The sequence below is a fragment of the Trichoderma atroviride genome, chromosome 4 (assembly GCF_020647795.1).
Source record: "Trichoderma atroviride chromosome 4, complete sequence".
Lineage (NCBI taxonomy): Eukaryota > Fungi > Ascomycota > Sordariomycetes > Hypocreales > Hypocreaceae > Trichoderma > Trichoderma atroviride.
The window spans coordinates 2,621,333-2,643,103 of NC_089403.1; the positions used below are offsets into that span (position 1 = coordinate 2,621,333).

General features: G+C 52.6%; 8 protein-coding genes across 9 annotated transcripts; 5 read left to right on the forward strand and 3 right to left on the reverse strand.

The window, feature by feature from the left end:
• Nucleotides 1-583: 583 nt before the first annotated feature.
• TrAtP1_008195 (uncharacterized protein) lies at nt 584-4,239 on the forward strand. 2 transcript variants are annotated; one of them, XM_066113818.1, is made up of 3 exons: nt 584-1,277; nt 1,755-3,155; nt 3,229-4,239. In XM_066113818.1, exons 1-3 carry the CDS (start codon nt 1,266-1,268, stop codon nt 3,763-3,765), a joined length of 1,950 nt encoding a protein of 649 aa, XP_065969906.1. In that variant the 5' UTR covers nt 584-1,265; the 3' UTR covers nt 3,766-4,239. The 2 variants fall into 2 exon arrangements, with proteins under 2 accessions (XP_065969906.1, XP_013942063.1); XM_014086588.2 differs by having other exon boundaries at nt 584-3,155.
• An 86-nt stretch (nt 4,240-4,325) lies between these two features.
• TrAtP1_008196 (uncharacterized protein) lies at nt 4,326-4,720 on the forward strand (the record flags this gene model as incomplete). Its single annotated transcript, XM_066113819.1, has 2 exons — nt 4,326-4,420; nt 4,546-4,720. 2 exons carry the CDS (start codon nt 4,326-4,328, stop codon nt 4,718-4,720), a joined length of 270 nt encoding a protein of 89 aa, XP_065969907.1.
• Nucleotides 4,721-5,379: 659 nt separating this feature from the next.
• TrAtP1_008197 (uncharacterized protein) lies at nt 5,380-5,878 on the forward strand (the record flags this gene model as incomplete). The annotated part of the gene is made up of 2 exons (XM_014086589.2): nt 5,380-5,448; nt 5,534-5,878. The coding sequence occupies 2 exons, from the start codon at nt 5,380-5,382 to the stop codon at nt 5,876-5,878; spliced, it is 414 nt and encodes a 137-aa protein (XP_013942064.2).
• A 130-nt stretch (nt 5,879-6,008) lies between these two features.
• Nucleotides 6,009-9,616, reverse strand: TrAtP1_013355 (uncharacterized protein). The gene is made up of 5 exons (XM_066115880.1): nt 7,555-9,616; nt 7,242-7,488; nt 6,967-7,173; nt 6,515-6,897; nt 6,009-6,455 (listed from the first exon to the last, which is right to left on the reverse strand). Exons 1-5 carry the CDS (start codon nt 8,006-8,008, stop codon nt 6,070-6,072), a joined length of 1,677 nt encoding a protein of 558 aa, XP_065969908.1. The 5' UTR covers nt 8,009-9,616; the 3' UTR covers nt 6,009-6,069.
• Nucleotides 9,617-10,066: 450 nt separating this feature from the next.
• TrAtP1_008198 (uncharacterized protein) lies at nt 10,067-11,691 on the reverse strand (the record flags this gene model as incomplete). Its single annotated transcript, XM_014086440.1, has 2 exons — nt 10,067-11,479; nt 11,539-11,691. 2 exons carry the CDS (start codon nt 11,689-11,691, stop codon nt 10,067-10,069), a joined length of 1,566 nt encoding a protein of 521 aa, XP_013941915.1.
• Nucleotides 11,692-12,729: 1,038 nt separating this feature from the next.
• Nucleotides 12,730-14,479, forward strand: TrAtP1_008199 (uncharacterized protein; the record flags this gene model as incomplete). The annotated part of the gene is made up of 4 exons (XM_014086591.1): nt 12,730-13,263; nt 13,360-13,646; nt 13,707-14,203; nt 14,343-14,479. 4 exons carry the CDS (start codon nt 12,730-12,732, stop codon nt 14,477-14,479), a joined length of 1,455 nt encoding a protein of 484 aa, XP_013942066.1.
• Nucleotides 14,480-15,331: 852 nt separating this feature from the next.
• Nucleotides 15,332-18,431, reverse strand: TrAtP1_008200 (uncharacterized protein; the record flags this gene model as incomplete). Its single annotated transcript, XM_066113820.1, has 4 exons — nt 15,332-15,508; nt 15,651-17,291; nt 17,664-17,863; nt 18,029-18,431. 4 exons carry the CDS (start codon nt 18,429-18,431, stop codon nt 15,332-15,334), a joined length of 2,421 nt encoding a protein of 806 aa, XP_065969909.1.
• Nucleotides 18,432-20,340: 1,909 nt separating this feature from the next.
• Nucleotides 20,341-20,842, forward strand: TrAtP1_008201 (uncharacterized protein; the record flags this gene model as incomplete). Its single annotated transcript, XM_066113821.1, has 3 exons — nt 20,341-20,517; nt 20,612-20,667; nt 20,767-20,842. The coding sequence occupies 3 exons, from the start codon at nt 20,341-20,343 to the stop codon at nt 20,840-20,842; spliced, it is 309 nt and encodes a 102-aa protein (XP_065969910.1).
• Between the last annotated feature and the right edge of the window lie 929 nt (nt 20,843-21,771).

A 21,771-nucleotide genomic window follows, 5' to 3' on the forward strand; every position in this document is an offset into this window, starting at 1 on the left:
GCTTAGAAAGCTGACAACGGCACAAACCACGCGGCACAAATGGCGTGGCACAAATAACGCAGCGCTGGGTATATAAGACCAGCGAGTTCTCTGGAAACAAGAGAATTTCTTCTTTTTACCATCATTAAACAAACAATCAATCACTCTTCAAATACAAACAACCTCATTTACTTTACTTTTACCAAAGTAATCATTTTTCCCACCACTTCATCCAATATGCCCGGCAACTGTGGCTGTTCTTCTACTGCCGACTGCAACTGTGGCTCCAGCTGTATGTGTCAGCGCCTTTGAAACCAGCCATGGATGGAGCAACTTACTAATTGGGACTCCTTTACAGGCTCTTGCTCAAACTGCTCTCATTAAAAGACGGCTCGGCTTATTGCAACACTGCTGCACAACATCAATCAAGACAACTACTCTCGCAAGAGAACACCGACATGGCATCCTACTGCCGCAACATCTGAAGATGGATATCACTCTTTTTCTTTTTGGCGTTCAACTATACTCGGGGACTTGGGCTAGCTAGCACTGGATTAAAATCAATTATAAATTCACATTCCTTCTTGAAAAAGAAGCCTTAATTCTTGTCAATGTGCCAATGTCCTGTAAATGTAGCAGCAGGACCCTGCATTCTGCAGCCAGGATTTCCCCGGATTTGGACCTCGCCGTCAGCCGAACAAGTCCTAGGGTCCATGCCAAGTGCAATCTCCAGAGCTGATGCCGCCGCTAACTGCCCCCTAAGCTACGGGGCATCAGGCTTGAGAATGGAGCGCTGCAAGGCACTGGCGACGCTCCGTTCAGCAGCCAGCTGTACCAAGGCAGGTAGCCAGTACCCTTGTCTAGTCATCCCTCTCACCGCAACTCAGGTACCCGCTACCTGCCCTGCGCGCTCCCCGGGAATGCTGCCCAGGATTCACATGTGAAATCGATCCGGGCAGTCTCACGTGGCCTCGCCGCTGTCATGCTCAGCTCCAAAGACGATGCAGAGACGATTGCGGCCCTGCTGACCCCCATTCGCGGTGCTTGTGCCTGGAGGACGTGCAGGTATTAATCCCGCTCTTGCTCTGGCTTCCTTGATTCTTTTTCAATTCTGTCTTTTCACGTTTCCGCTTTGCCCTGGGGTTCTTGTGAAGAATAAACTCCAGCGCAGCGCAGCTCAGCACAGCTCAGCTTGCTTGTGACAGACACGCCGCCGTTCAATGACGTTTTGGGCTGCCGGGGTGCACGACCACAGGCGGAGGCGACGGAACGCTCGACTGCCTTAGATGGCTGCCATTGTGAGTTTGCCGCATTCACTATCGTCTGCTGTATTCACCATCGTCTCACTCTCATACACCATCCTTGCCTGTACCTTTGTTGCGCGCTGGTTCGGGTACACCTCCCCTGGATGCCAATTTTAACTTGGCCTGCCTATTTCCACGTCCATCTTCTTTTCCTTCTCCCACGGTTGATGGGATTGGCTCTTTTTCTCTCCCTGCTCTGCCCTGTTTTGGCCTATGCGAGGCTGCCTGCCATTGGATCGACATCCCACACTTTTTTATAGGGCTCGCTGGAGTGATGTCATGAGGCCTCGGCTTAGCTGGCTCGTGTCTCTTGTCAGCTCCCTCAACGCCACGATTTGATTTGCGCAAAGCCTAGACCCGATGCCTGGCTGCGTGCCGTTCTGACCTGAATCATCACGCCTGCTCTGCTCTTGATGCGACATTGCTCGCGACTGCTGCTGACTTCTGGCCCTCTGCGGCGCACGACTCCAGGACCTCCCGTGGATCTCACAGCTTGGCCAGCCAATGTCTTCGCGCGACGACTCCTCTCTGGGCGCTTCGCCGCCATCCTTCGACTCGCATCCCGTCCTCGGCGCCACGCCTCCGCCGACATACGCCGCCTTCTCGCCCGTCACGCTCTCGGCCACGACTCCCTCCAGGAACAGCCGGCGATCCACCGTCCTGGTCCATCAGAAGAGCCCGCTGCTGCTGGCCACCCCTCCGCAGATCACGCGCGCACTCGCCTACAGCCATCCGTTCTTGCTGCCGCTCAATACCTTTGTCGGGCTGCTGACGTGGAGCACCGGGGATTCCTGGCAGAGCTTCCTGCTGCTGTGTGCCTTTTGGGCCGTTGTGCTGTATGGCGATGTGGTGCTCATGCGAGCTGGCCCTATTGTCGTCGGCATGGGGCTGATAGCCGGCATGTACGGCCGACGATATAGTCCCTTGAGCACCAGTGGCTGGACTGAGCCATCCCGAGTCACCAAAGATGCTGCTGCCTCCAAAAAGGCCGGAGCCAATGGCGGCAGTCATCTGGAGGAGACGCCCAACGGAAAGCAGCCGGGCCATGCGAGAGCCAGATCCGAAATCACCAATACCAAACACCAGAAGACGTTGGATGAAATTGTCGATACGCTCAAGGAGTTTACTGGCAGATGCAATGTTCTGATGGACCCTCTGCTCGAAATGACCGATTTCCTAAGCACGCAGCGAACCCCTACCAGCGCCACCACCCGGCCAGCTCTGACGGCCATGTTTATGCGGCTTCTTATCGTGACGCCCTTTTGGGTCGCTTTGACCATGTCTCCCTTCAGCATCATTACAACGAGGCGCATCGTGCTACTGGCTGGAACGCTTGTTTTGACATGGCATGCTAGAGTGATGCGGGTTTCTAGAACTATTCTTTGGAGGAGCGCAACTGTTCGAAAGCTTGCTGGCGCCATCACTGGCCTCCACTTTGAAAGCCCTCCCAAATTAACCTTTGGCAAGGGAGGCACAAAGGAAAAGGAAAAGGAATCGCAAATGAGCAAGGCATCTTTCCTAGGGTCTTCTACTTTGCAAGTGAGCCGTCGTCGAAACGGTGCCGCAAACGGTGGTAAGAGCGCCGGCGTGAAATTCACATTCATCATATACGAAAATCAGCGACGGTGGATCGGTTTGGGGTGGACATCCAGTCTTTTCGCGTACGAACGGCCTGCGTGGACAGACGAACACAACAACGCCGTTCCTCAAAGAGACGAGTTTGAACTTCCAGAAGTCGAGGATGGAAGTCGAATGCGGTGGCGGTGGGTGGAAAGTAGCCGCTGGCGAGTAGATGGCGTGGCTGATGAGCAAGGGGCGGTGGACTACGACGGCCCCGAGGGCAAAAATGGGTGGATATACTATGACAACAAGGTATTTAACTTGCCCCAGTAACGTTCATGCCTTGGAACCATGTTCAGGCCAAGCTAACATCTTACCTCTTTAGTGGCAATCAGGACGGCGGGGATTGGATGGCTGGGGTCGGTGGACGCGCCGCAGGAAGTGGTACAGAGATGCTGAGCTCGTGGAAGTGGATGAGTCTCAGCTGCCCCATGAGCTCGAAGCCACTGAATCTTCATCTACCCTCCATACTACATCCTACAGCACTGCAAACGAAAAGATGCGAGCCGAACCGGTGATTGTCGAGCCGGATGAAGGCCAAGACCAAGTTCCAGATGAGCTGGGTACAAAGATTGCAGACGATGCCGCATCACTACATTCAACGTCATCACGGTTCTGGCCAACATTGAGACGACGCACTACGAACCAGTCAGGGGATAGTCTCCGCCTAGACAGCCAGAAGCAAGAGAAACGCCGAAGCGGCAGCCAGAGGCCGCGGAGGACGAGCGACGTGGCTAGTGACATCGCCGTGGAAGATGATCCTAGTAGATTGGGCTTCTCAGTTGCTCTTGAGCTGCAAAAGCAAGGCAAAGAGGGCGGCCAGTGGGGAATCGGGGATGAAGCACGTATGAGCTTGGAATGACCGGTTTTCGGGATGGCCACTTGATTTTTTTTGCGTTTGAGTTGACTTTTGTTCAACACTTTGCTTTTCGAGAGGGTTATATGGCTTTGGTTTTACTTTGATTCTACTGTAACAACAAAAACTTTTCTTCCCTCGGGGCAGCATGACTAGCGGGTTAACTGGGTTTGGCGGGAGTACCAGCGGATACGGTATCGGTATATATACCTTTTAACTTGTATGAAAAATGACGAACTTGCTTCTTGTACTAAATAGAATGTTCAGCTCCTTCGTTTGTGGGGAGTTTAACCTTTTTAGTTTTGATGAGTTTGTGATGACGTTTGGAGTAACTGGCTCAGAACTTTGATAAGTGAACCTACTCCACGAACACAAAAAACAAAGTCTCCGTCGCCATCGTCGTCTAGGGAAGACTTTTTTCCTCTCAGACATGTCGAGTTTGGAGTTACCTAGCCCTACATGGAGGGTATCTGAAGAAGGAAAAGACCGTGAAGCCACGCAGTACATGGCGCACGTGAGGTGGATGGAGAAGTTTCGGGCTCATCTATTCGGGGATATATGGAGCAATGTTGCTGTTCCAAGTTGGTCTTGCGATGGTGGTTGTGATTTTCCTTTCGTGTGTGGCCTGGTGGAAGGCTACGCGTGATGAGTCTAGCGATGGGTATGTCCCTTTGTCTTCCCCCCCCCCCCCCCCCCTTTTTTTTTTTGACTTGAAAAGTTCCAATTTTTTTTTTTTATCCTTTGGTGGGAGGTGCCAAAGTATGCGACAAGGGTTGAACTTTTAAGAGTTGAACAAGCCGAGAATGCCTCGAACAACACAGCAACAGCCACAAGCCACCTCACAATACAACTCGACTCCTCAACGATGGCAGCATTGCAGCAGAAGCTCAAGTTGGCCAAACAAGAGCTGCAGACGGTTGAGCACCGCATAACTGAACCCTTGATAACCATCGACAGGTGAGGTCAAGAAACGCTCAACTCTAAAGTATCAACAGCCAAGCAACCATGATGGCCCAAGAAGTTTTCTACCTTTTCAAGGCGAGATAATGGGCGCTTTTGATGGGATGATTTAGGACAAGATTGGAGAGAGAATGCAGTGAATTTGGCGCTACTGAGGTCGTGGACGCACAGGTTCACAAGATGAAGGGATGGAATAATAAAACCACAGGTTTTACTTGCCGTGTCTCATAGTTTTCATTTCAAAAATAGGGGCTCTCGTGGCAGAGACGTGCTCTTGGTGAACGTGGACTGGGATGCGTCCATTGTGTGCGCTCTACACGCTCTTGACGCCTTACACGCTGGATTGTCCAAGATGTATTTGTCAGATTAATGCACTTAAAAGCCAAAGCAATTCAACTACCTTTTTTTACATTTCTAAAATGTTACAATTTATTCTGCAGTTTTAAAGTCGTCTTGCTGACCTCGGCTAAAGTAATCGAACCTCGACGAGAGACTAGGTAGTAGATTCTCTTATACACCACAACCCTTGAGCAGTGAGTATATATCAAGACCAATATTTCATACAAGGATTGTATGCATATATTGATAAATCTAGCTCGTATAAGTAAAGCAGCCATTTCAAACTTGTCAATCGTCTAGCCATACTCAATAAGTGCAGAGATGCTCACCTACGGCGGCTGCCTCTGCGGTAGCATTCGCTACAAGTATAGCGCAGAGCCGACAGCAAAAGTGAGTAGCTCTTCTGTATCTTTTTACTTTTATTTTTGACGGCCAGGTTACTGGAAGTGGCCAACCTGAGCTGATTTCATCACAGGTCCTCTGTCACTGCAGCGATTGCCGCAAAATCAGTGGCAGCAACTATAGCGTCAACTTTCTCATCCCTGAGGCGGCATTCCAAGTCACGAGCGGTACACCAAAAGTCTTTGGTAAAGTTGCTGATTCTGGCGACACCATCAATAGCTACTTTTGTGGTGATTGCGGCAGTATGATGTGGCGCGAATCTGCCAATTGCGGGCCTAACAAGGTTGTCAAGGCTGGAACATTGGATGGCGGCGGTGAGATTATATCAGCTGCGGTGTTTGATGCAGAGGTGTTTACGCGCTCAAGGGTGGATTGGGTGCAGCCTTTGATTGGCGTGAGTCAGAGAGTTTCAGAATGACGTGTTGTTCTCGGAATTGATCTTATAAATATATACAGCCTAGTTATAGACTAGTTATTGATCTTGGAACACCGTTACTCTATACAAGTTGAGGTTCATTCAAACATAATTTGTCATATTATATAACTAAGACTATACTATGCCAGCCGTATCAAAACACCTGGCGAGCTGTAACATGTTCCATCATCCGATTAAGCAACTGGCGTCTCATGAAGACTCTTCCTCCGCTGCATCTGCCCCTGAAACACCTTGCGGAAACGGAGGCTGCAGAGATCCCCCACAGTCTCCTTGACGCCAGCCCAGTTCTCAGCCACAATTTCTCTCGTAGGGCGCGAGAAGACGGCGTCAATCTCCTCGAGCGTCTTGTCCTTTGTCTCGGGCATGAAGAAGATTTGGTAAAACTCGCCGACAAAGGCAATGCCTCCGTAAAAGCCCAGCGTGAGACCGGTGCGGGTCATGGCGTCCTCCATGGCGGTGAAGTTGTATGTCACGACAAAGGAGGCGAGGAAGAGGAGGGCGTCTGAAGTGGTCATGCCGTAGCTTCGGAGATAGGTGGGGTATACTTCAGATGGGACGACTACGAGTAATATGTCAGTATATTGTTGTGCCAGCAGATGCGAACGAAGCTCGACTTACCCCATGTCAGACAGGCATACGACCCAAAGAACATCATGTAGATAATCAAGCCACTGAGATAAAGACCCTCTGCAGCTTGGAGATTGGTGTCGATTGGGATGTGATACGCAATTCCAATCAAGACCAGACCGATAAAGAAGCCGGGAAGCATCGTAATGGCCCAGAATCGTCTGCCGCATGTCTCCATGAGGAAAATGGCGGGAATGGTGCCGATCAGCAGAGATCCGCCTCCGACAAGAGACATGTACGTCGCCTTTTCGTCGTCGAAGCCAATCTGGTTCATCAGCACAGACATGTAGTACATGATGGCGTTTACACCAGTCAGCTGTCCGAGAAGAATCATGATGTTTGCGTAAACAAGAGCTCGGCGAGCGCGAGGGACACTACCCATTGCAGAGTTAGTAAAAAAAAGACGGCTATTGCTATTCATTTTCAGTTGAGGCATGACTTGCGTGAAAAAGTCCATCCATGGGAAGCGTGAGTTCTTGGCTCCTTCGTTTACGACAACGTCCTCCTGCTTGACGGAATTGGCCATGATGTAGAATTCCTCGCGAGACTCGGGAGACTCTGTGCCGCGGATGCGCTTCCAGACTTTGTAGGAATCGAGGATTCGGCCCTTGTGCATGAACCAACGAGGACTCTCGGGCAAGAACAGCATACTTTGATTTTATCGTTAGCATGGACCATTGTATAGAAACGGTTATTGACATCACAGAGCGCAACTCACCCAGCAAACATGATGGTAGAGAATAAGAGCGATGAGCCCAAGATGAAGCGCCAGTTTCCAGGAACCTTGAGGAAGATGGCGGCAATGGCGTAGCCCAGGACTTCGCCAAGCGCAATGTTGAACTGGTATAGCGACACGAGATTACCTCGAATGCGACGCTCGACCGTCTCGGCGACATAGACGGGGACTGTGCCGCCCTCCAGACCAACGCCAAGTCCCAGGATCACACGCCCGGCAACAATCATGCCTAGAGAAATACAATATCAGCAATCAAGTCTCTCAAGTCGAGAAAGGGATATGAAGCTCAGCGCACCAAAGTTGATGGAGCCAGCCTCCAGCGCAGCACCAACAGTATAGAGCAATATCGAAATGATTATGGCCCATTTGCGTCCGCAGTACTCGTTTGCCGGCGAGAGCAGCAGCGCGCCTCCCACAGCGCCCAGCGGCATGCCCGAGTTGACCAGACTGTTCTGCCTCGCGTCCAGGCCCAGGTCCTTGGGCAAGAAGAGGTTGGCGCCGGAAATCAGGCTCTGGTCCAGGCCGGAGAGAAGACCGCCCATGCTGGCAAAGGCGACGAGCAGCCACGTAAAGTGGCGCGGGTCGCGGAACTTGATGTTGAAGATGCCCGTCTCGAGCCCTCCGGCGGCCTCGAGCTGGGCGTCCATCTCGTCAATAAAGGCATTGACTTGTTGGACGTCGGGGGTGATGGACGCAAAGTCGACATGGCCCTCGACCTTTGCCTTTTCATCGTGGCCGTCGTCCGACATGCTGAACAAACGTCTTTGAAGAGTATAAGAGAAGAAGAAAAGAAATGAAATTGATCAAGGGTTCTGCAGACGCGCAGAAAGCAGGGCACGTTGGAAGCAAGACGAGAAGCAAGACATGCAGGCCCCAAAGGGAGTACAGATCGGCGAGGTTAATGATAGCCTCGCACGACCTCGCAGCTATTTATACAACTTACACGCAATGCTACCTCTCGTGCAGTACAACCTCTTCCTCGCTCCGTCATTCCTCTAGCCATCTCCATACTTTTAATTCCCCCCCCACACGCCCTATGCTGGAAACAAGCACGACCGTGACCGGAGCCCCATGGGCCTCCATCGAAGCTTTCCCTCCTCCATACATGCTTCCCCATCGGAAATGGAGATGTGGAGGGGCAAGGGAAAAAAAAAAAAGACTCTTCCCCCATGTCGATCATGGCTGGGGAGTTTTGGGTTGGATGGGTCGGACAACTCCGCGTAACCACCCACACGATTTCCAGCAGAGATAACGTTTTGGTAAGAATGCGATGCGACATCTAATGAGTATGAAGAAAGCATTAGTCTTGTAGAATTGTAAAGTCATAGTCTATCAAGAGCATCATCGTCTTTGTGTCCGATACCCGGGCCTTATCCCGCCAAGCTTTTGGCTGGAGGCAGATCGTCTTAGTCCGGCAAATGAAAAAAGCCAAGTTTGTACTATCAATAGCCGGACCACACCATCAAGCGGCAGTTTTGGCCGTATGCAATACACCATGGGGGTTTAGCAGCAGCAGCAGCTGAAAAGCGCCGCGTCCTTCTAGAAGAAACAAACAGCCATCGCCAGACCCAAGAAGCAGATCTTCGGCCCTGCTCAGACTAGCCTCCCAATAGCCCTGCGCATCAAACCTGCATCCATCTCGTCTTGCTCGTTGCGACATGTCATTCTCCACGCATGGTTGGCGTTTGCCTCCCAGCCTCATCTGGAGTGACGCCGTGTAAATCTCCTATCTACAGTACCTTATGCATCTCCTTTGAGGCTTTTGCTCCCCGCGCCGCCTCCCGCATTTCTCGAATCATGTCCCTTCTCTCCAGACTGTAGCTGGATATACAAACATCCGGACGTTGTCCAGACTCCACCACACCGGCACCAAGCACGCAGCTAACAACTCCCCGACCTGTGCCCCATTCTTTTGCGACGCGAGCTTGGATAGCTTCGAGCAAAGTGGCTTTTCGCGGCACTGGCAATGGATGCCGTGCTCCGTAATAGTGCCATGAGCGGTCGTAACACTAGTAATAATCCCGAGTAAGAGTCCCTAGTAGAAGCACCTACTTGCAGTTGGCTCTTGTTTCCTTGGACAAGAAATATCCCTCTGAATCAGTGCGCTGCCTCTTTGAGTAACACTCGGCGTAACTAGCAAGAGAAGAGGGTTGGATTTCCAGCAGGCTCGCCTGTTCCTTCAACCAACCGGCCAATCAAAGGCGAGGGGAGCCGTCCGTCTTGGGAGACTCGCATCTCATGTCACGCTGCTTGTGGCATGGCATGGACTGACCTGTGCCAACTTTTGAGTCATTTTCTTCCTCTTCTACAACTCTACAAGTTGACAGAGTCCTCTAATACTTGTACCTACCTAATCTTCTCCCTCGCCAAGTCACTTGTTCGCAGCTCTCTAAAGGGCCGGATGACGTTATAAATTCCACACTTTGCTACCCGGCCTGTGGAGATTTGATCATTCTGATTGACTGTTGCCTGTTTCACCCCTGCTAGCGAGGTAGCAGCAGCATGTAAGTGCTTACCTAACGCAGAATGCCGCTCCATGTACGATTCAGGAGATGGGATCGAGCAAGTACTTGTTGTACTGGTATTTACTGTAAATCAAGAAGAGTAAAATTCTCAAGCTCAAGCTCAAAAGACCAAGGTATCTAGACAATGCGCCCCTCCCAAAACTCCGTATTTACCCCGAAGCCCATTCATGGTACAATTTTTTTTTCTTTTGATGCCACCGCATAATTCCGACATCTAGTTCCCAGTGTACAATATGACAAGGAAAATTAGTTCAGTTCAGCATGTCCCATATGCCAATTTGTTTATACAGAGCGGGTCGAGTCCGAACACTCGCCCAGAGATTCAGTTTGCGTTCGAATCTCCTTCTCCTTGCGATGCTGTGTTTCAGTCGATATATGCTTCTTTTTGTCGTGCCCGTCAAAGATATACGCCAGCTCTTCCAACGTCGGTCCCGAGGTTTCAACAAAGAAAAAGTATACAAAAATAAAAATAAACGCCACCCAAATGCAATAATAAATGTAAAATTTCCAACCAATGTTTTGTAGCGCAATGGGATTAACATAGTTGCCAAAGATGGTGGCCACTTGGATTGTTAGCAGGACAAAGGCCCACGTCTTGGCTCGCATTTGGTATGTGACCAACTCGAGGGGGTATGTCACTACCAGATTTGTCCAGGCCATTGTGTAAAAAGCTTGAAAGATGAAGATGCATGCGAGAACAAGTCGGCCAGCCGGAATAGAACCATGATCCAGATACTGTTGAGCTCCAATTGTCCAGGCAATGAATGTGAGCGAGACACCCCCAGATCCAATGAGGAAAAATGTGCGTCGTTTAAACTTGTTGATGCAGACTGTGACAGATAGCGCCACGATGTACTGCCAAAGCGTCACCATGCCGTTGACAAGGGTAATGTCCTTTTGAGACTTGACACCGGTATCTTTCAAGATTTGCGTCAGATAGTTTGACACGAGCAGGTTACCAGAGCTCTGGCTAAAGACGGCCGTCGCGAAGCAGAGAGATATTCGCTTCAAGTTGGGGATAGATGAGAAAAAGTCGACCCAGGTCATGTTGTGCGCAGCTTCCTTTGCCAAGACTTGTTCAATCTCGGCGCATTCGACATTGACAACCTCCGAGTTTGGGTCGCATTCGCCGTGGTATTTGACTAGAATCTTCCGTGCTTCCTTCATCCGGCCCTTTGCAATCAGCCATCGAGGAGACTCGGGACAAAAGAATATGAGGCCGAGCTGGTAGGCCGAGGGTATGATTTGGATCAACGTTGGCAGCCTCCAAGACCACGATCCAGAGATGCGAAAGCAGCCGTAAGTTGCCCATGCGCCAATGACATATCCCAGGACGATTGACGTGTTATAAAAAGTGGTGACTTGTACTCGTTCTTTCGGATGGCTTAATTCCGTGACCAGCACCGGGGCACCCATCTGGATCAGCGAGGACCCAAAGCCAAGCACAATCTTGCCTCCGATGTACATGTGAAGCGAGGTAGCGAAGAATTCGAGCAAGACGCCGGCGATGATGAAAATGGAGCCGAGGGCGGTAGGAACTCGTCGTCCGCATTTGTCACTGATCCAGCCGAGAAATATAAATGGTACGACGCCGCCAATGGAACTCGATGCGCCGAAGAAGCCCAGGCTTGCGCCTTGGGGATGTCCAAACTGATCTTGCCACGTTGGAAGTACCTGCATTCCATTTGTCATCGACTATGGCGAATCCCATGGTTAGCCCAAGTCCCCAACAACTCGTCGAGGCGACTACTCACCCCGTCAATGCCGAGCGCGGCGCTGGCAAGCAGCGACGATGTAAGTAGAAAATACAGCAAGATGCCATTCTTGCGCCGCCAAAACGGCGGGATCAGTGCAAGGTCAATTGGCGATGAAATGCCATCGGCCGTGTGTGCCGCAGAAGGAGCCATGATCCGGCCTCTCCTCTCTCTGCCCAGGCTGAGTCGCAGTGTTGAGGCGAGGATTCAGCCCGGGCTCAGCTCGAATGCTCCATCAGATGGTGGTCGCGCCATTGTTCCAAAGAGAGTTCACCGAGCGCAAAAAAAAGCGACCGGCGCCGCCCTGCTTAGTCAACCGGTCGCCATTCTCGGTGTGGGCGCGCAGCCGCAGGCACAGCGCTGGACAGCTGCCATTGCGCCCAGCCCGCGACATGAAGCAATTCGACGTCGCGATCGTGAAGTCCATCGTCTCGGATCACGGATGGCAATCGTCAGATTGATAAAGCTAAAGGGCTGCCGGCCATCAGTCAGCATGCATGCGACGTGCAGAAGGGCCCTTCCCCACGGGGGGATTAGATCGCATCTAAATCGGCGATTCGGAGAAATCAGCATCCGCAGCACGGCCAGAAGCCAACCAGAAGCGCTAGCTGAGCAGACTTTGACGAGGCGGATAATGCGACAAAGCCGGCAAAATCCGCATGGCCAATCACTGCGAGGCTGCCATGGCAGGAATGGCAGGATGCTCGTCGTTATTTCCCCATCCGGCCGTCTCCGTCCTGACGGGCACGGGGTATTGGGGCTCGGGGGCACAGTTTCGACATTTCCCCAGCCCATCTCCCACGTTGTAGATGGGGAAAAGGGCACGAATCTCGAGGCAGACGGCCGTCTGGAACGTGCTGCTGGGCCGCGGGTGGGTTTTGTTTGCCACGGCGTGCAGGAACCGTTCTTGACGGAGCAATGACTCCCGAGTCAATAGGCTCTATGTGTGGGTATAAAGGCGTTCCCCCGAGGAGGCCGCTGACTACAGCTGGCGTCCTCCCACGATGAGCCTCACCGGGTCGGTCCGTTTCAATAACGGGCTCTTGTTCCTCCTGTGCACTATTAGCCGGCGCGAGGTACTATCCCAGCCGCTGCCCCCGTCCGGACTCGAGCAGACACAAACGCACCTACAATAACACCGCCAGGAACAAGCAAAAGATCAGCCACCAGATTTCTCGAGAATAAGCCAAAATGTCCGAGTCGCTAGCTCTGCCGAACGATTTTGAATGGGGCTTCGCTACGGCGGCCTACCAGATCGAGGGAGCTGTCAAGGAAGCCGGCCGTGGGCCTTCCATCTGGGACACGTACTGCCACCTGGAGCCCTCGCGCACAAATGGCGCCAACGGTGATGTTGCCTGCGATCACTATCACCGCTACGACGAGGACTTTGACCTCTTGACCAAGTACGGTGCCAAGGCCTACCGTTTCTCTCTGTCTTGGTCTCGTATCATCCCTCTTGGCGGCCGGTTAGATGCCGTCAACGAGGAAGGCATAGAGTTTTACAGCAACTTGATCGATGCCTTGTTGAGGAGGGGAATCACGCCGTGGGTGACTCTGTACCACTGGGATCTGCCACAGGCGCTTCACGATAGGTATGGCGGTTGGTTGAATGTGGAAGAGGTGCAGCTGGACTTTGAGCGGTATGCTCGGCTGTGCTTTGAGCGATTTGGAGACCGAGTGAAGAACTGGATCACCATCAACGAGCCATGGATCCAGTCCATCTATGTGAGTCTTGAAAATACCATGTTCCATTTCTTTATTATCCTCAATACGTTCAAGACATTTATTCATGTGCCCACGTCCATGCTAATATCAAATCAGGGCTATGCCACCGGCAGCAACGCCCCTGGCAGGAGCAGCGTAAATAAGCACTCCACTGAAGGCGATACAGCCACTGAGCCATGGCTCGCAGGAAAAGCTCAAATCATGAGCCATGCTCGCGCTGTGGCCGTCTACAACCTAGACTTTCGCGCCACCCAAAAGGGGCAAATAGGCATCTCTCTCAATGGTGACTACTACGAGCCTTGGGACGTCAACGAGCCCAGAGATAAGGAGGCTGCGGAGCGACGGATGGAATTCCACATTGGATGGTTTGCGAATCCCATCTTGTGAGTAGCATCAACAGCAGAATCCAAGAGGTCTTACATGCTGACATTTATATGTGATAGTTTAAAGAAGGACTATCCTGCCAGCATGAAGAAGCAACTGGGCAACAGATTGCCGGCCCTTACTCCTGCTGACTTTGCCATCCTCAAGGCCGGAGAAACTGATTTCTATGGTATGAACTACTACACCTCTCAGTTTGCCCGCCATCTCGACGGCCCCGTCCCTGAGACGGACTTCCTCGGTGCCGTCCACGAGCATCAGGAGGACAAGGCAGGAAGTCCTGCTGGAGAAGAGAGCGGTATCCACTGGCTGCGGTCTTGCCCGGACATGTTCCGCAAGCATCTCGCCAGAGTGTACGGCCTCTACGGCAAGCCCATTTACATCACTGAGAATGGATGCCCTTGCCCCGGCGAAGACAAGATGACTTGCGAGGAGGCGGTCAACGACCCCTTCCGCATTCGATACTTTGACTCGCACTTGGACTCTATATCGAAAGCCATCACGCAAGATGGCGTGACAGTCAAGGGATATTTCGCATGGGCTCTGCTCGACAACCTGGGTATGTATATACTATTACTGGCCCCAATCCTATCAGACAAGCCTATTTCTCCTATCTCTCCTATCTCTCATCCGTATCATCCGCCCGTGCAAGCTGAAACGAAATTTTCAAATCTAACAAATCCTCTTTTCAAAAACAGAATGGTCAGACGGCTACGGCCCCCGCTTTGGCGTCACTTACACCGATTACAAAACCCTCAAGCGCACGCCCAAGAAATCCGCGCTGGTGCTAAAGGACATGTTTGCTGATAGGCAGAGGGTTAAAGTAGCCGCTTGAGAATTAGGCTTTTACGGTTATCCCTCTTTCCCCCCTGTCCCCTGGCCCCTGTCATGTTGTTGCGTATTCTGCCGTTTATTCTCGCATGTTTCCGTTTTTTTTTGCCTGTCGTTACCTAGGTACATACATACCCTTTTTTTTTTTTCTTCTTCTTTGCCTATAAGCAGCTTTTTAGCAAGTTTAGCCATGAGACCCAGCACAGACAGCGCCAATGCAATGCTACTGAGCCATTATCTAAAAACGGCGGGAGAGAAAGAGAGCATGGGGGAAGTAAAGGCCCATGCTGATTTGAGCTCTCCGTATGCGTATCGTGAGAAAAACACCATCCCTGATTGATTGATAAGAGACACCATGCATAATCCGTATATACTCTCGGTATACGACCGAACGGAGAAATCGCAAAGGTCAAGAACGTTACGTCCATGTTTCTCCGACGTTTTCCTAGCATTTCCCCGATCGCTTCGTACTTCAGTGTCTTAAACTTTTGTCTATCCCTTCGCTTATTCGTCTCACACAAGGGGGAAAGCTGCATGCATACTCACAAGACTAGGTTTTATGCTTCAGAGTCAGAGTGGAGAGGAGTATTAGGTAGGGCTGTATGTATGAAACGGGAGATCTTCGTCAATCTCAGTCAGATGTAAAAAAGAAGAAGAAAAGTACACTAACAGTACTACTACTACAATTTGCCTCCCTCGGTAAAGGTAAAATTACAACCACACACTGTTCGCTTTTTACCCAAAAGAAAAGTAAGAAACACGCCCAACTCGCTAAAAGGAAAATCCAGAAAAAGATCCCTGCCCCTATTTACACGATTAATTTTTTCTTTTTTCCTCCCTTGGTACCTTGCAGGATTTAGCCAACAACGGTATTGGAAGTATTCCGAAGCTGATCAGACGCCTTGGAGTCTAGCCGCGTCAGAATATCCAAAAGTACTGAAAAGTCGCCCCTTGCTCGGGTCGCCAGGGGGTTATCCTGATGCCGATGGATAATAGCTAGCAAACTAGCTCCGATAAGGCGTATCTTTTCAACCTGTCGTATCAGATAACAAGGTTAGCATATAAATGCCGAAGCTTAAAAAAGTATAAATACCGCAGGCATTATAAAAAAAGAAGAGAAGAGAGGGACAGGCAAGCAGGGAAAGACGGCAAGGGAAAAAAGGAAAGCAGCTTACATTTGGCTCGCCGTTTGCTTGGAGACCCCAAAACGGCGCCTCGTTCATCACCCTCAGCATATCTCGCACAATCTCCGACTTTCTCAGGTCTGCTTGCTCTACTCCGGGAGCAAAGTAAGACAGATCCTCAAACTTCTGCGTGATTACCATGCGCAGGCAGTGGAAAGTCACCTGCAGATTCGTGCATTGAATTACGTACTGCTTCGACTCCGCAGACCCGTTACCCTCGGCCATGGCCGCCATGGCCAGAGTGCAGGATTGGAGGTACGGCGGGAGGTCGTCCAAACAGGTAATGAACCTAACATAGAGGGAGTCGAGGTGCTGCCTGTCCGCAGACGGCAGCACATGATTGGGGGGCAGGTTGCCGCGGAAATGTTGCATCATCTGGTCTTGGAGCACCCTGATTTCCAGTAAAAGATCGGCCGCAGACTGCCAAAGCCGCACATTGGCGTTGAAGCCGGAAATAAAGCTCTTCCTGGGCGGCTCAGAGGCCGTAATCAGGAACTCGTCCTCAATCCCCGACGGGTACAGGGTGGTGATGCCCGTATCAAAGCAGTATTTGTGGATAGTTATGGGACGGTTGTTCAATATGGCTGCGGATTTGTCCCCCAGATACAGAATCCAGAAGCAGCGCCGACGGAACTCTGCCTCAATGGGGACAAGCCCTTCCAGCGACGCCTCCTCGTGAAGATGCATAACTTGGGCCAGGCGAATGGCCTCGCCAAAGATGTGCCACGAGTACTTTGGTTTCCCCGCGGCGTGGAGGCAATTGGAGTGGAAATACCGAATGGCAATTGAGTTTGCCGTCGGATTTTCCAGGTCGGCCTCGAGATGCTGATGAAGACAGTCTCGAGAAGCCTCAAGAAAGATTTCGGAGACGGATTCTCCTTCGGGGAAAATGTCTTTGGGTAGCATAAATGCTGCCTCTGCGCAAACAGCTGTGACCAGGGTAAAGGTCGAATCGGCCCAGGGAGCCAGCCTGCTGCCAACGGCTCGCGAGCCATTGAGCTGCGCGAAGCCGGCCCACGACTCGGCAGCGCTGAGGGGGGTGGTCCCGGCCGTCGGGTCTGGCGTGAGCTGCGCGATGGGCGAGGGCTGGTTCATGCCGGGTATGGGCTGCGAGAAGATGTATGCAAGGACCTCCCGCAGGGCCGGCTCGTACACCAGGGGGGTGAGAGGATAGAGGTAGTCAAAGAAGAGGTCGATACATCGCTTCGACACTCGTTCCAGCGTCGTGTTGCGCAGCGTCATGGCCTGGGCGAGGTGTAGCCATCGCTGGCGCGTCGAGATGTTTTGGATGGTGGAGAGGCCCGGCAGATCGCCCATCTGCTGCCGCGGCAGCCCGTTCTCCAGGCTGAGAGGCTCGCCGGGCTCCCACGGAGCCTCGGGCGACAGCGACGACGAGTTGAAGGGCTGCAGTCCACCTACTGCGGGGCCGGAGAAGGCCAACGGCGGCGGCATCTGGGCGCCGGCTCCACGGGCGCCGGTGGAGAGCGCGCTCGGATCTGAAGGTGGCTGGCCAGGCAGATCGCTTTTCTTCCTGGCTTTGGGACCGCGTCGGGCCAGTGGCAAGTCGAAGGTGCACTGCACGTGTGCATCGCGGCAGTGCGTGCAGCTATCGACGGCGCTGAGGTATTCGCACTTTTGGTGGGGGAAAACATCTGTCAGTGGGGAGATCGCGAGCGTATCAGGGTATTGGACGGCGTAGCGCAGCATTAGAAAGAAGGGCGGCGGGCGAGCATGTACGGGGATGCAGATGCAGATGAGGATCCGGGTGTAAGTGTAAACGCAAATCCGAAGTTATGAATACAAATACATACATGTGGCCATGTATGCACAATGAATCCATGAATCCAGAGAGGAGGAGGAGGATGAGGAGGGGAGAGCAGAGAGAGAGGCGGGCAGGAAAGGGCAGGGACCGGGACAAGGACCAGGTCGCAAGCAAGCTGGCAGAAACGGGCATTCGGGCTGCAGCTAGTATGTACATGCAATGACAGTAGCAGTACCACGCACCTTGGCTTTGCGACGACGGCATCGATCGCAGGCTCTGCTCACAAGACGGCCTCGCGGATGGTGGTGGAACGAGGATGCGGTAGACGGCGCTACGAGCGACTGCTGTGGCGGCGTCGAGCTCGAGGCTGCTGGCGACCCGGGCTGGCTGGACGCTGTGGCCGATTCGGGCGACGTGGTGAGGGCGCCGCCGCCTGGAACAGCTAAAACCGTCAGTTAGCACGTCCGAATTGGGAACTGTAGCGAGGCCGCTGGCCGCTGGATGCACCGCCAAAGGGCGACAGCCGCAACCACGGCTGGGTGCCACTGCAGGCGCAGGCGCTGGAGCTGGCGCTGGAACTGCACCTGGAACTGGAACTGGAACTGACCTGACTGCCCTCCCGCGGGTGCTACTGCGCCGGCTGCAGCTGTCACTGCTGATCCTGCTCCTAGCGGTCCTGTGGCCGCTGTGGCCGCTGTGGCCATGGCTCTCTGGGGGGGCCGATCGCTGCTGGCGGTCGCTTCCTCTGGCTCGTCGCGCTCCCTCTCCAGCCTCCGCTTCCCTTCCCACAGGGCGCTCGCGGTCAGTTTCCGGGTATCGGAGAAACGCAGGGCGCGCAGTCGATGTCGCGTTTCCGGTCGGAAACGCCTGGCTGGAGACTCGAGGCGAGACGGGGATTTATCAACGGTCAAATACAGGGAGGAAAAGTGGGCAGAGGCTTTGATTTTTGATGTCTGTTTGGTGCCCTCCACTTTTAAGGGCGTGGAGAAGGAGGAGCCATTTCTCCGCATGGAGCCGGATTATCTAAGTTCAACGAGGCCAGAGGCGCCAGAGGCAGCAGATTCCAGCGCAATGCAATGCACGCACTAGCAGTAGCTGCGAGATACAGCGCGCGCTACTTGTACCTTGGAGCTGGTGAGATTGCCAGTGCACCACCCCATCAGCATATCAGCATCATCTCGACCGCTGGCCTTGCCCAGCTCCATGCCGCAGCCCCGGCTCGGGTGCTACTGTAGCCAGTCGCTAGCTGCTCCTGAAAGCCTGGGGAAGACATGGGGGGGCTGCCACAGGCGATGCAATGCTACGACAGATGCGGCGCGCGTCCCGGGCTCGAGCCAGCACCGCACTTCAGGCTCAGGCGAGTCGGCAGCGAGAATCAGCCTCTGCCGCCTTCTTTCAGCGTCTTGCGGATGGCCGTCTGGTCTTAGCCAGTGATCAGGAGGCGCCCATTTTAGCCATCCAGGCCCCTTGATGCGTCCGTCTACCCATCCAATCCCATCCCATCCCTCCACCCGCTCCTTTTGACGCCGAGAATAGCTTCCTAATGGGCAATATGTGAGGAACGAGGATGCGGGGTTCGCAGAGCTACCTGATGGAGGGCGCATGTACACGCAGCGTATTCCTTGTGTGCCGTGGCCACGCAGCGGCTACCTGCGCAGTACCTTGCCGGCTATGAAGCGCGGGTGAAGCTCAAGGAATACTACCTTGCAGCGGTAGGTCCCCAACATGCTTAATATAAATTTTCAGCGTTTTACATGCTCGATGCGGACTGAAGATGAATCGGTCCAGCTCTGGATAATGACGAAGCTGCATATGTCGTGTCACATTGACCCCATCGTATGACTCCGACTGGCCAGCGTCCAAGAAGCAATATAGCCTGAGCAAGGTGATGGGCTCAGGGGCCACATGCAGGACAGCAATTGAGGTTGGAGGATTTGCAAAGATGAAGCCGTGGCCAGGATCCTTTGCAAGCTCATCCGGGGTTGTGAATGCCTTCCTTGTCCCATTGCCATTGCCATTGCCCGTCACGGCTGAATCGGCCACGAAAGCGCACCATCGCCGTGACAATCAATGCAGTTTTAGCTTTTCTTGCTTCTTGCCTCTACAAATAAAATCAGGCCTGGCACCTCCATGCCGATTCGCCACCCAATGGTTCGAGTGAAGGTGTCGAGTTTGCGTGTCAAGTGCCAAACACGTCGTCGATGATCCGGAAAGAAAACTGCCAGCGGGGTTTGATGGGAGGGTCAATTGCATCGGGACAATGCTTGATACAGTGCCGGAAGTGTCTGATGGCACAGCCGGCATGATGGATTCCAGAAGAAGGGGCACGTGGAGGGCGAATTGCGAATCAATCAGCCAGGGCTGGGTACTTGTTACCGCCAGCAAATAAGTGAGTTGCTTCACCGTTGTTCAGCTCTGCCGCTGAATCTTGCAGCGATGGACCATCGATGGCCACCATCAAACATCTAAATAGACGCATGTATAGAAGACGTAGAAGCCGTGGCAAGAGAATCGCCGGCCCAGGCCTCGCCTCGCACCCATCGCTGATAAAGCAATTTAAACGCCACCGCGATTTCAAGCTCACCGCAAGCAAGCCGTCTCCTTAAACCCCCACGCGAGCCTCAGGCCTCTAATTTGGCAATGTCATGGAATTCAGTCCATTTGATGCGCGAGAGAAGCGGAGGATCAGCTTCCGCTACAGGGAACATTGAACATATGCATAACCCGGCCCCAGAGTATCCGTGGTATCCGTGAGCCAAAAATCGAGCCAGTAGACTGGAGACTGGCTTACAGGCCCCGGATTGGGGCCAATTGGAGGCCGGGGTGGAATAAGTGATGATACAGCGCTGTCATCCTCTCACCACTGGCACCATTTCTGCAATTTGCGGCCGGCTCTTTAGTTCAAGGGCCCATGGCTGAATGTCGCGGAAACAAATAAATTCTGGCTACATTCGCAATCTTGCAGCTCAAAGGAGCACCAACATCTGTTCACCAAATACCTACAACCAGACAGAAGCTCCAAAGTTGCACCAAGGATCACGAGGTGTCAAAACGGTGCAGTGGCCAGCGACTATTACAGTCGAGTGGAAAGTCAAGGTCAGTTCATGAAAATGGGCGCTTAGAGGGCTGCCGCATGGTATTGATGTTTGAGATGCCACATGATGAAAATGCTAATTGAGCATGGAGGCAGACCGCATTTGCCTCTTTCGCATGGCCTAGGGACGATCCCCCGGAATTTGATACAATGTCAGAAAGCCTAATCCGATCTTTTCCCCTTCGTATCTTCGGAGCCGCCCGGAGATGCTTCTACAACGGCCTTGTTCTCTTTCTGACAGCCGTCCCCAGGCCCCTGCAGCCTCACAGTGCTGGAGACAAGATGAAGACAGCTCCCCGCTCGACGCCTCGACCGACCTCTCGATAGAATTGGATACACGTCGGTCGAGCGGATCAAACATCTGGTCTTTTGCGAATAGCATATGGGATACAGAGCAACGCCTTAAGGCTATGGCTCCAGACGGGCTCCAGACAAGCCCCAGCCCTCGCAACGACATCCGGCTCGCTTAGCAGCATGATTTAGCACCAAGAAGCGCTACATGGGTGGCCACACCCTCTCTACAACTTATTATATAACCGTCAATACTTGCATCCAATAACACGTCGTCGACTCCTCGCGAAAGCGCCGACTGAGCGAAAAAAAATCCGGCGGTCCGAGGCGCATCATCACATCTCCCGAACGAGGTAGCAGCGCATGATATCATTATCCAGAGAGGGGAATGGCTGTATCCAGTTCTGTTCACGGCCAGTTTGATATTTCGAGTTGCCTGCGACTCGACGTGATATTGGAGCGGAACCGTTGGATGTCGACACTTGAGCCAGACGAACACGACGTGCTAGGTGCTACCGTGTTCCCCCCCACGGAGAGGAATCAATGAGACTGGGTTTTTCAAACGCTTTTCCGAGAGGCTCGCGGATTAATTTCCATTTTGGCGACACTGCAATTACAAATGCGACTGCGAGACGCCGTTCCACGGCTATTCCTGAGCCGTCCATTTATGTGCCGGGGTCGTACGTTTGGCGCGTAACTATTGTGTAATGCAGCAATAGGTGGGTGACGGAAATTTCGTACTTTGTCAGAAGTTGGCTTCTCTAGACTACTTTGGCCCTTTTACCATCTGCATAGAATTCACCATCTCTGCTGTATTGACGGAAGAGATGAATGCCAATTGCCCATTTTCGTCTTGAAACCTGCCTTTTGTAGGGTAGTCGGTAGCACCGCTACAACATTTTCCAATCAACAGGATTTAAAAAGCCCCTCTAAAATTAGTAATAGATGTAAAATAAAAGAAAATC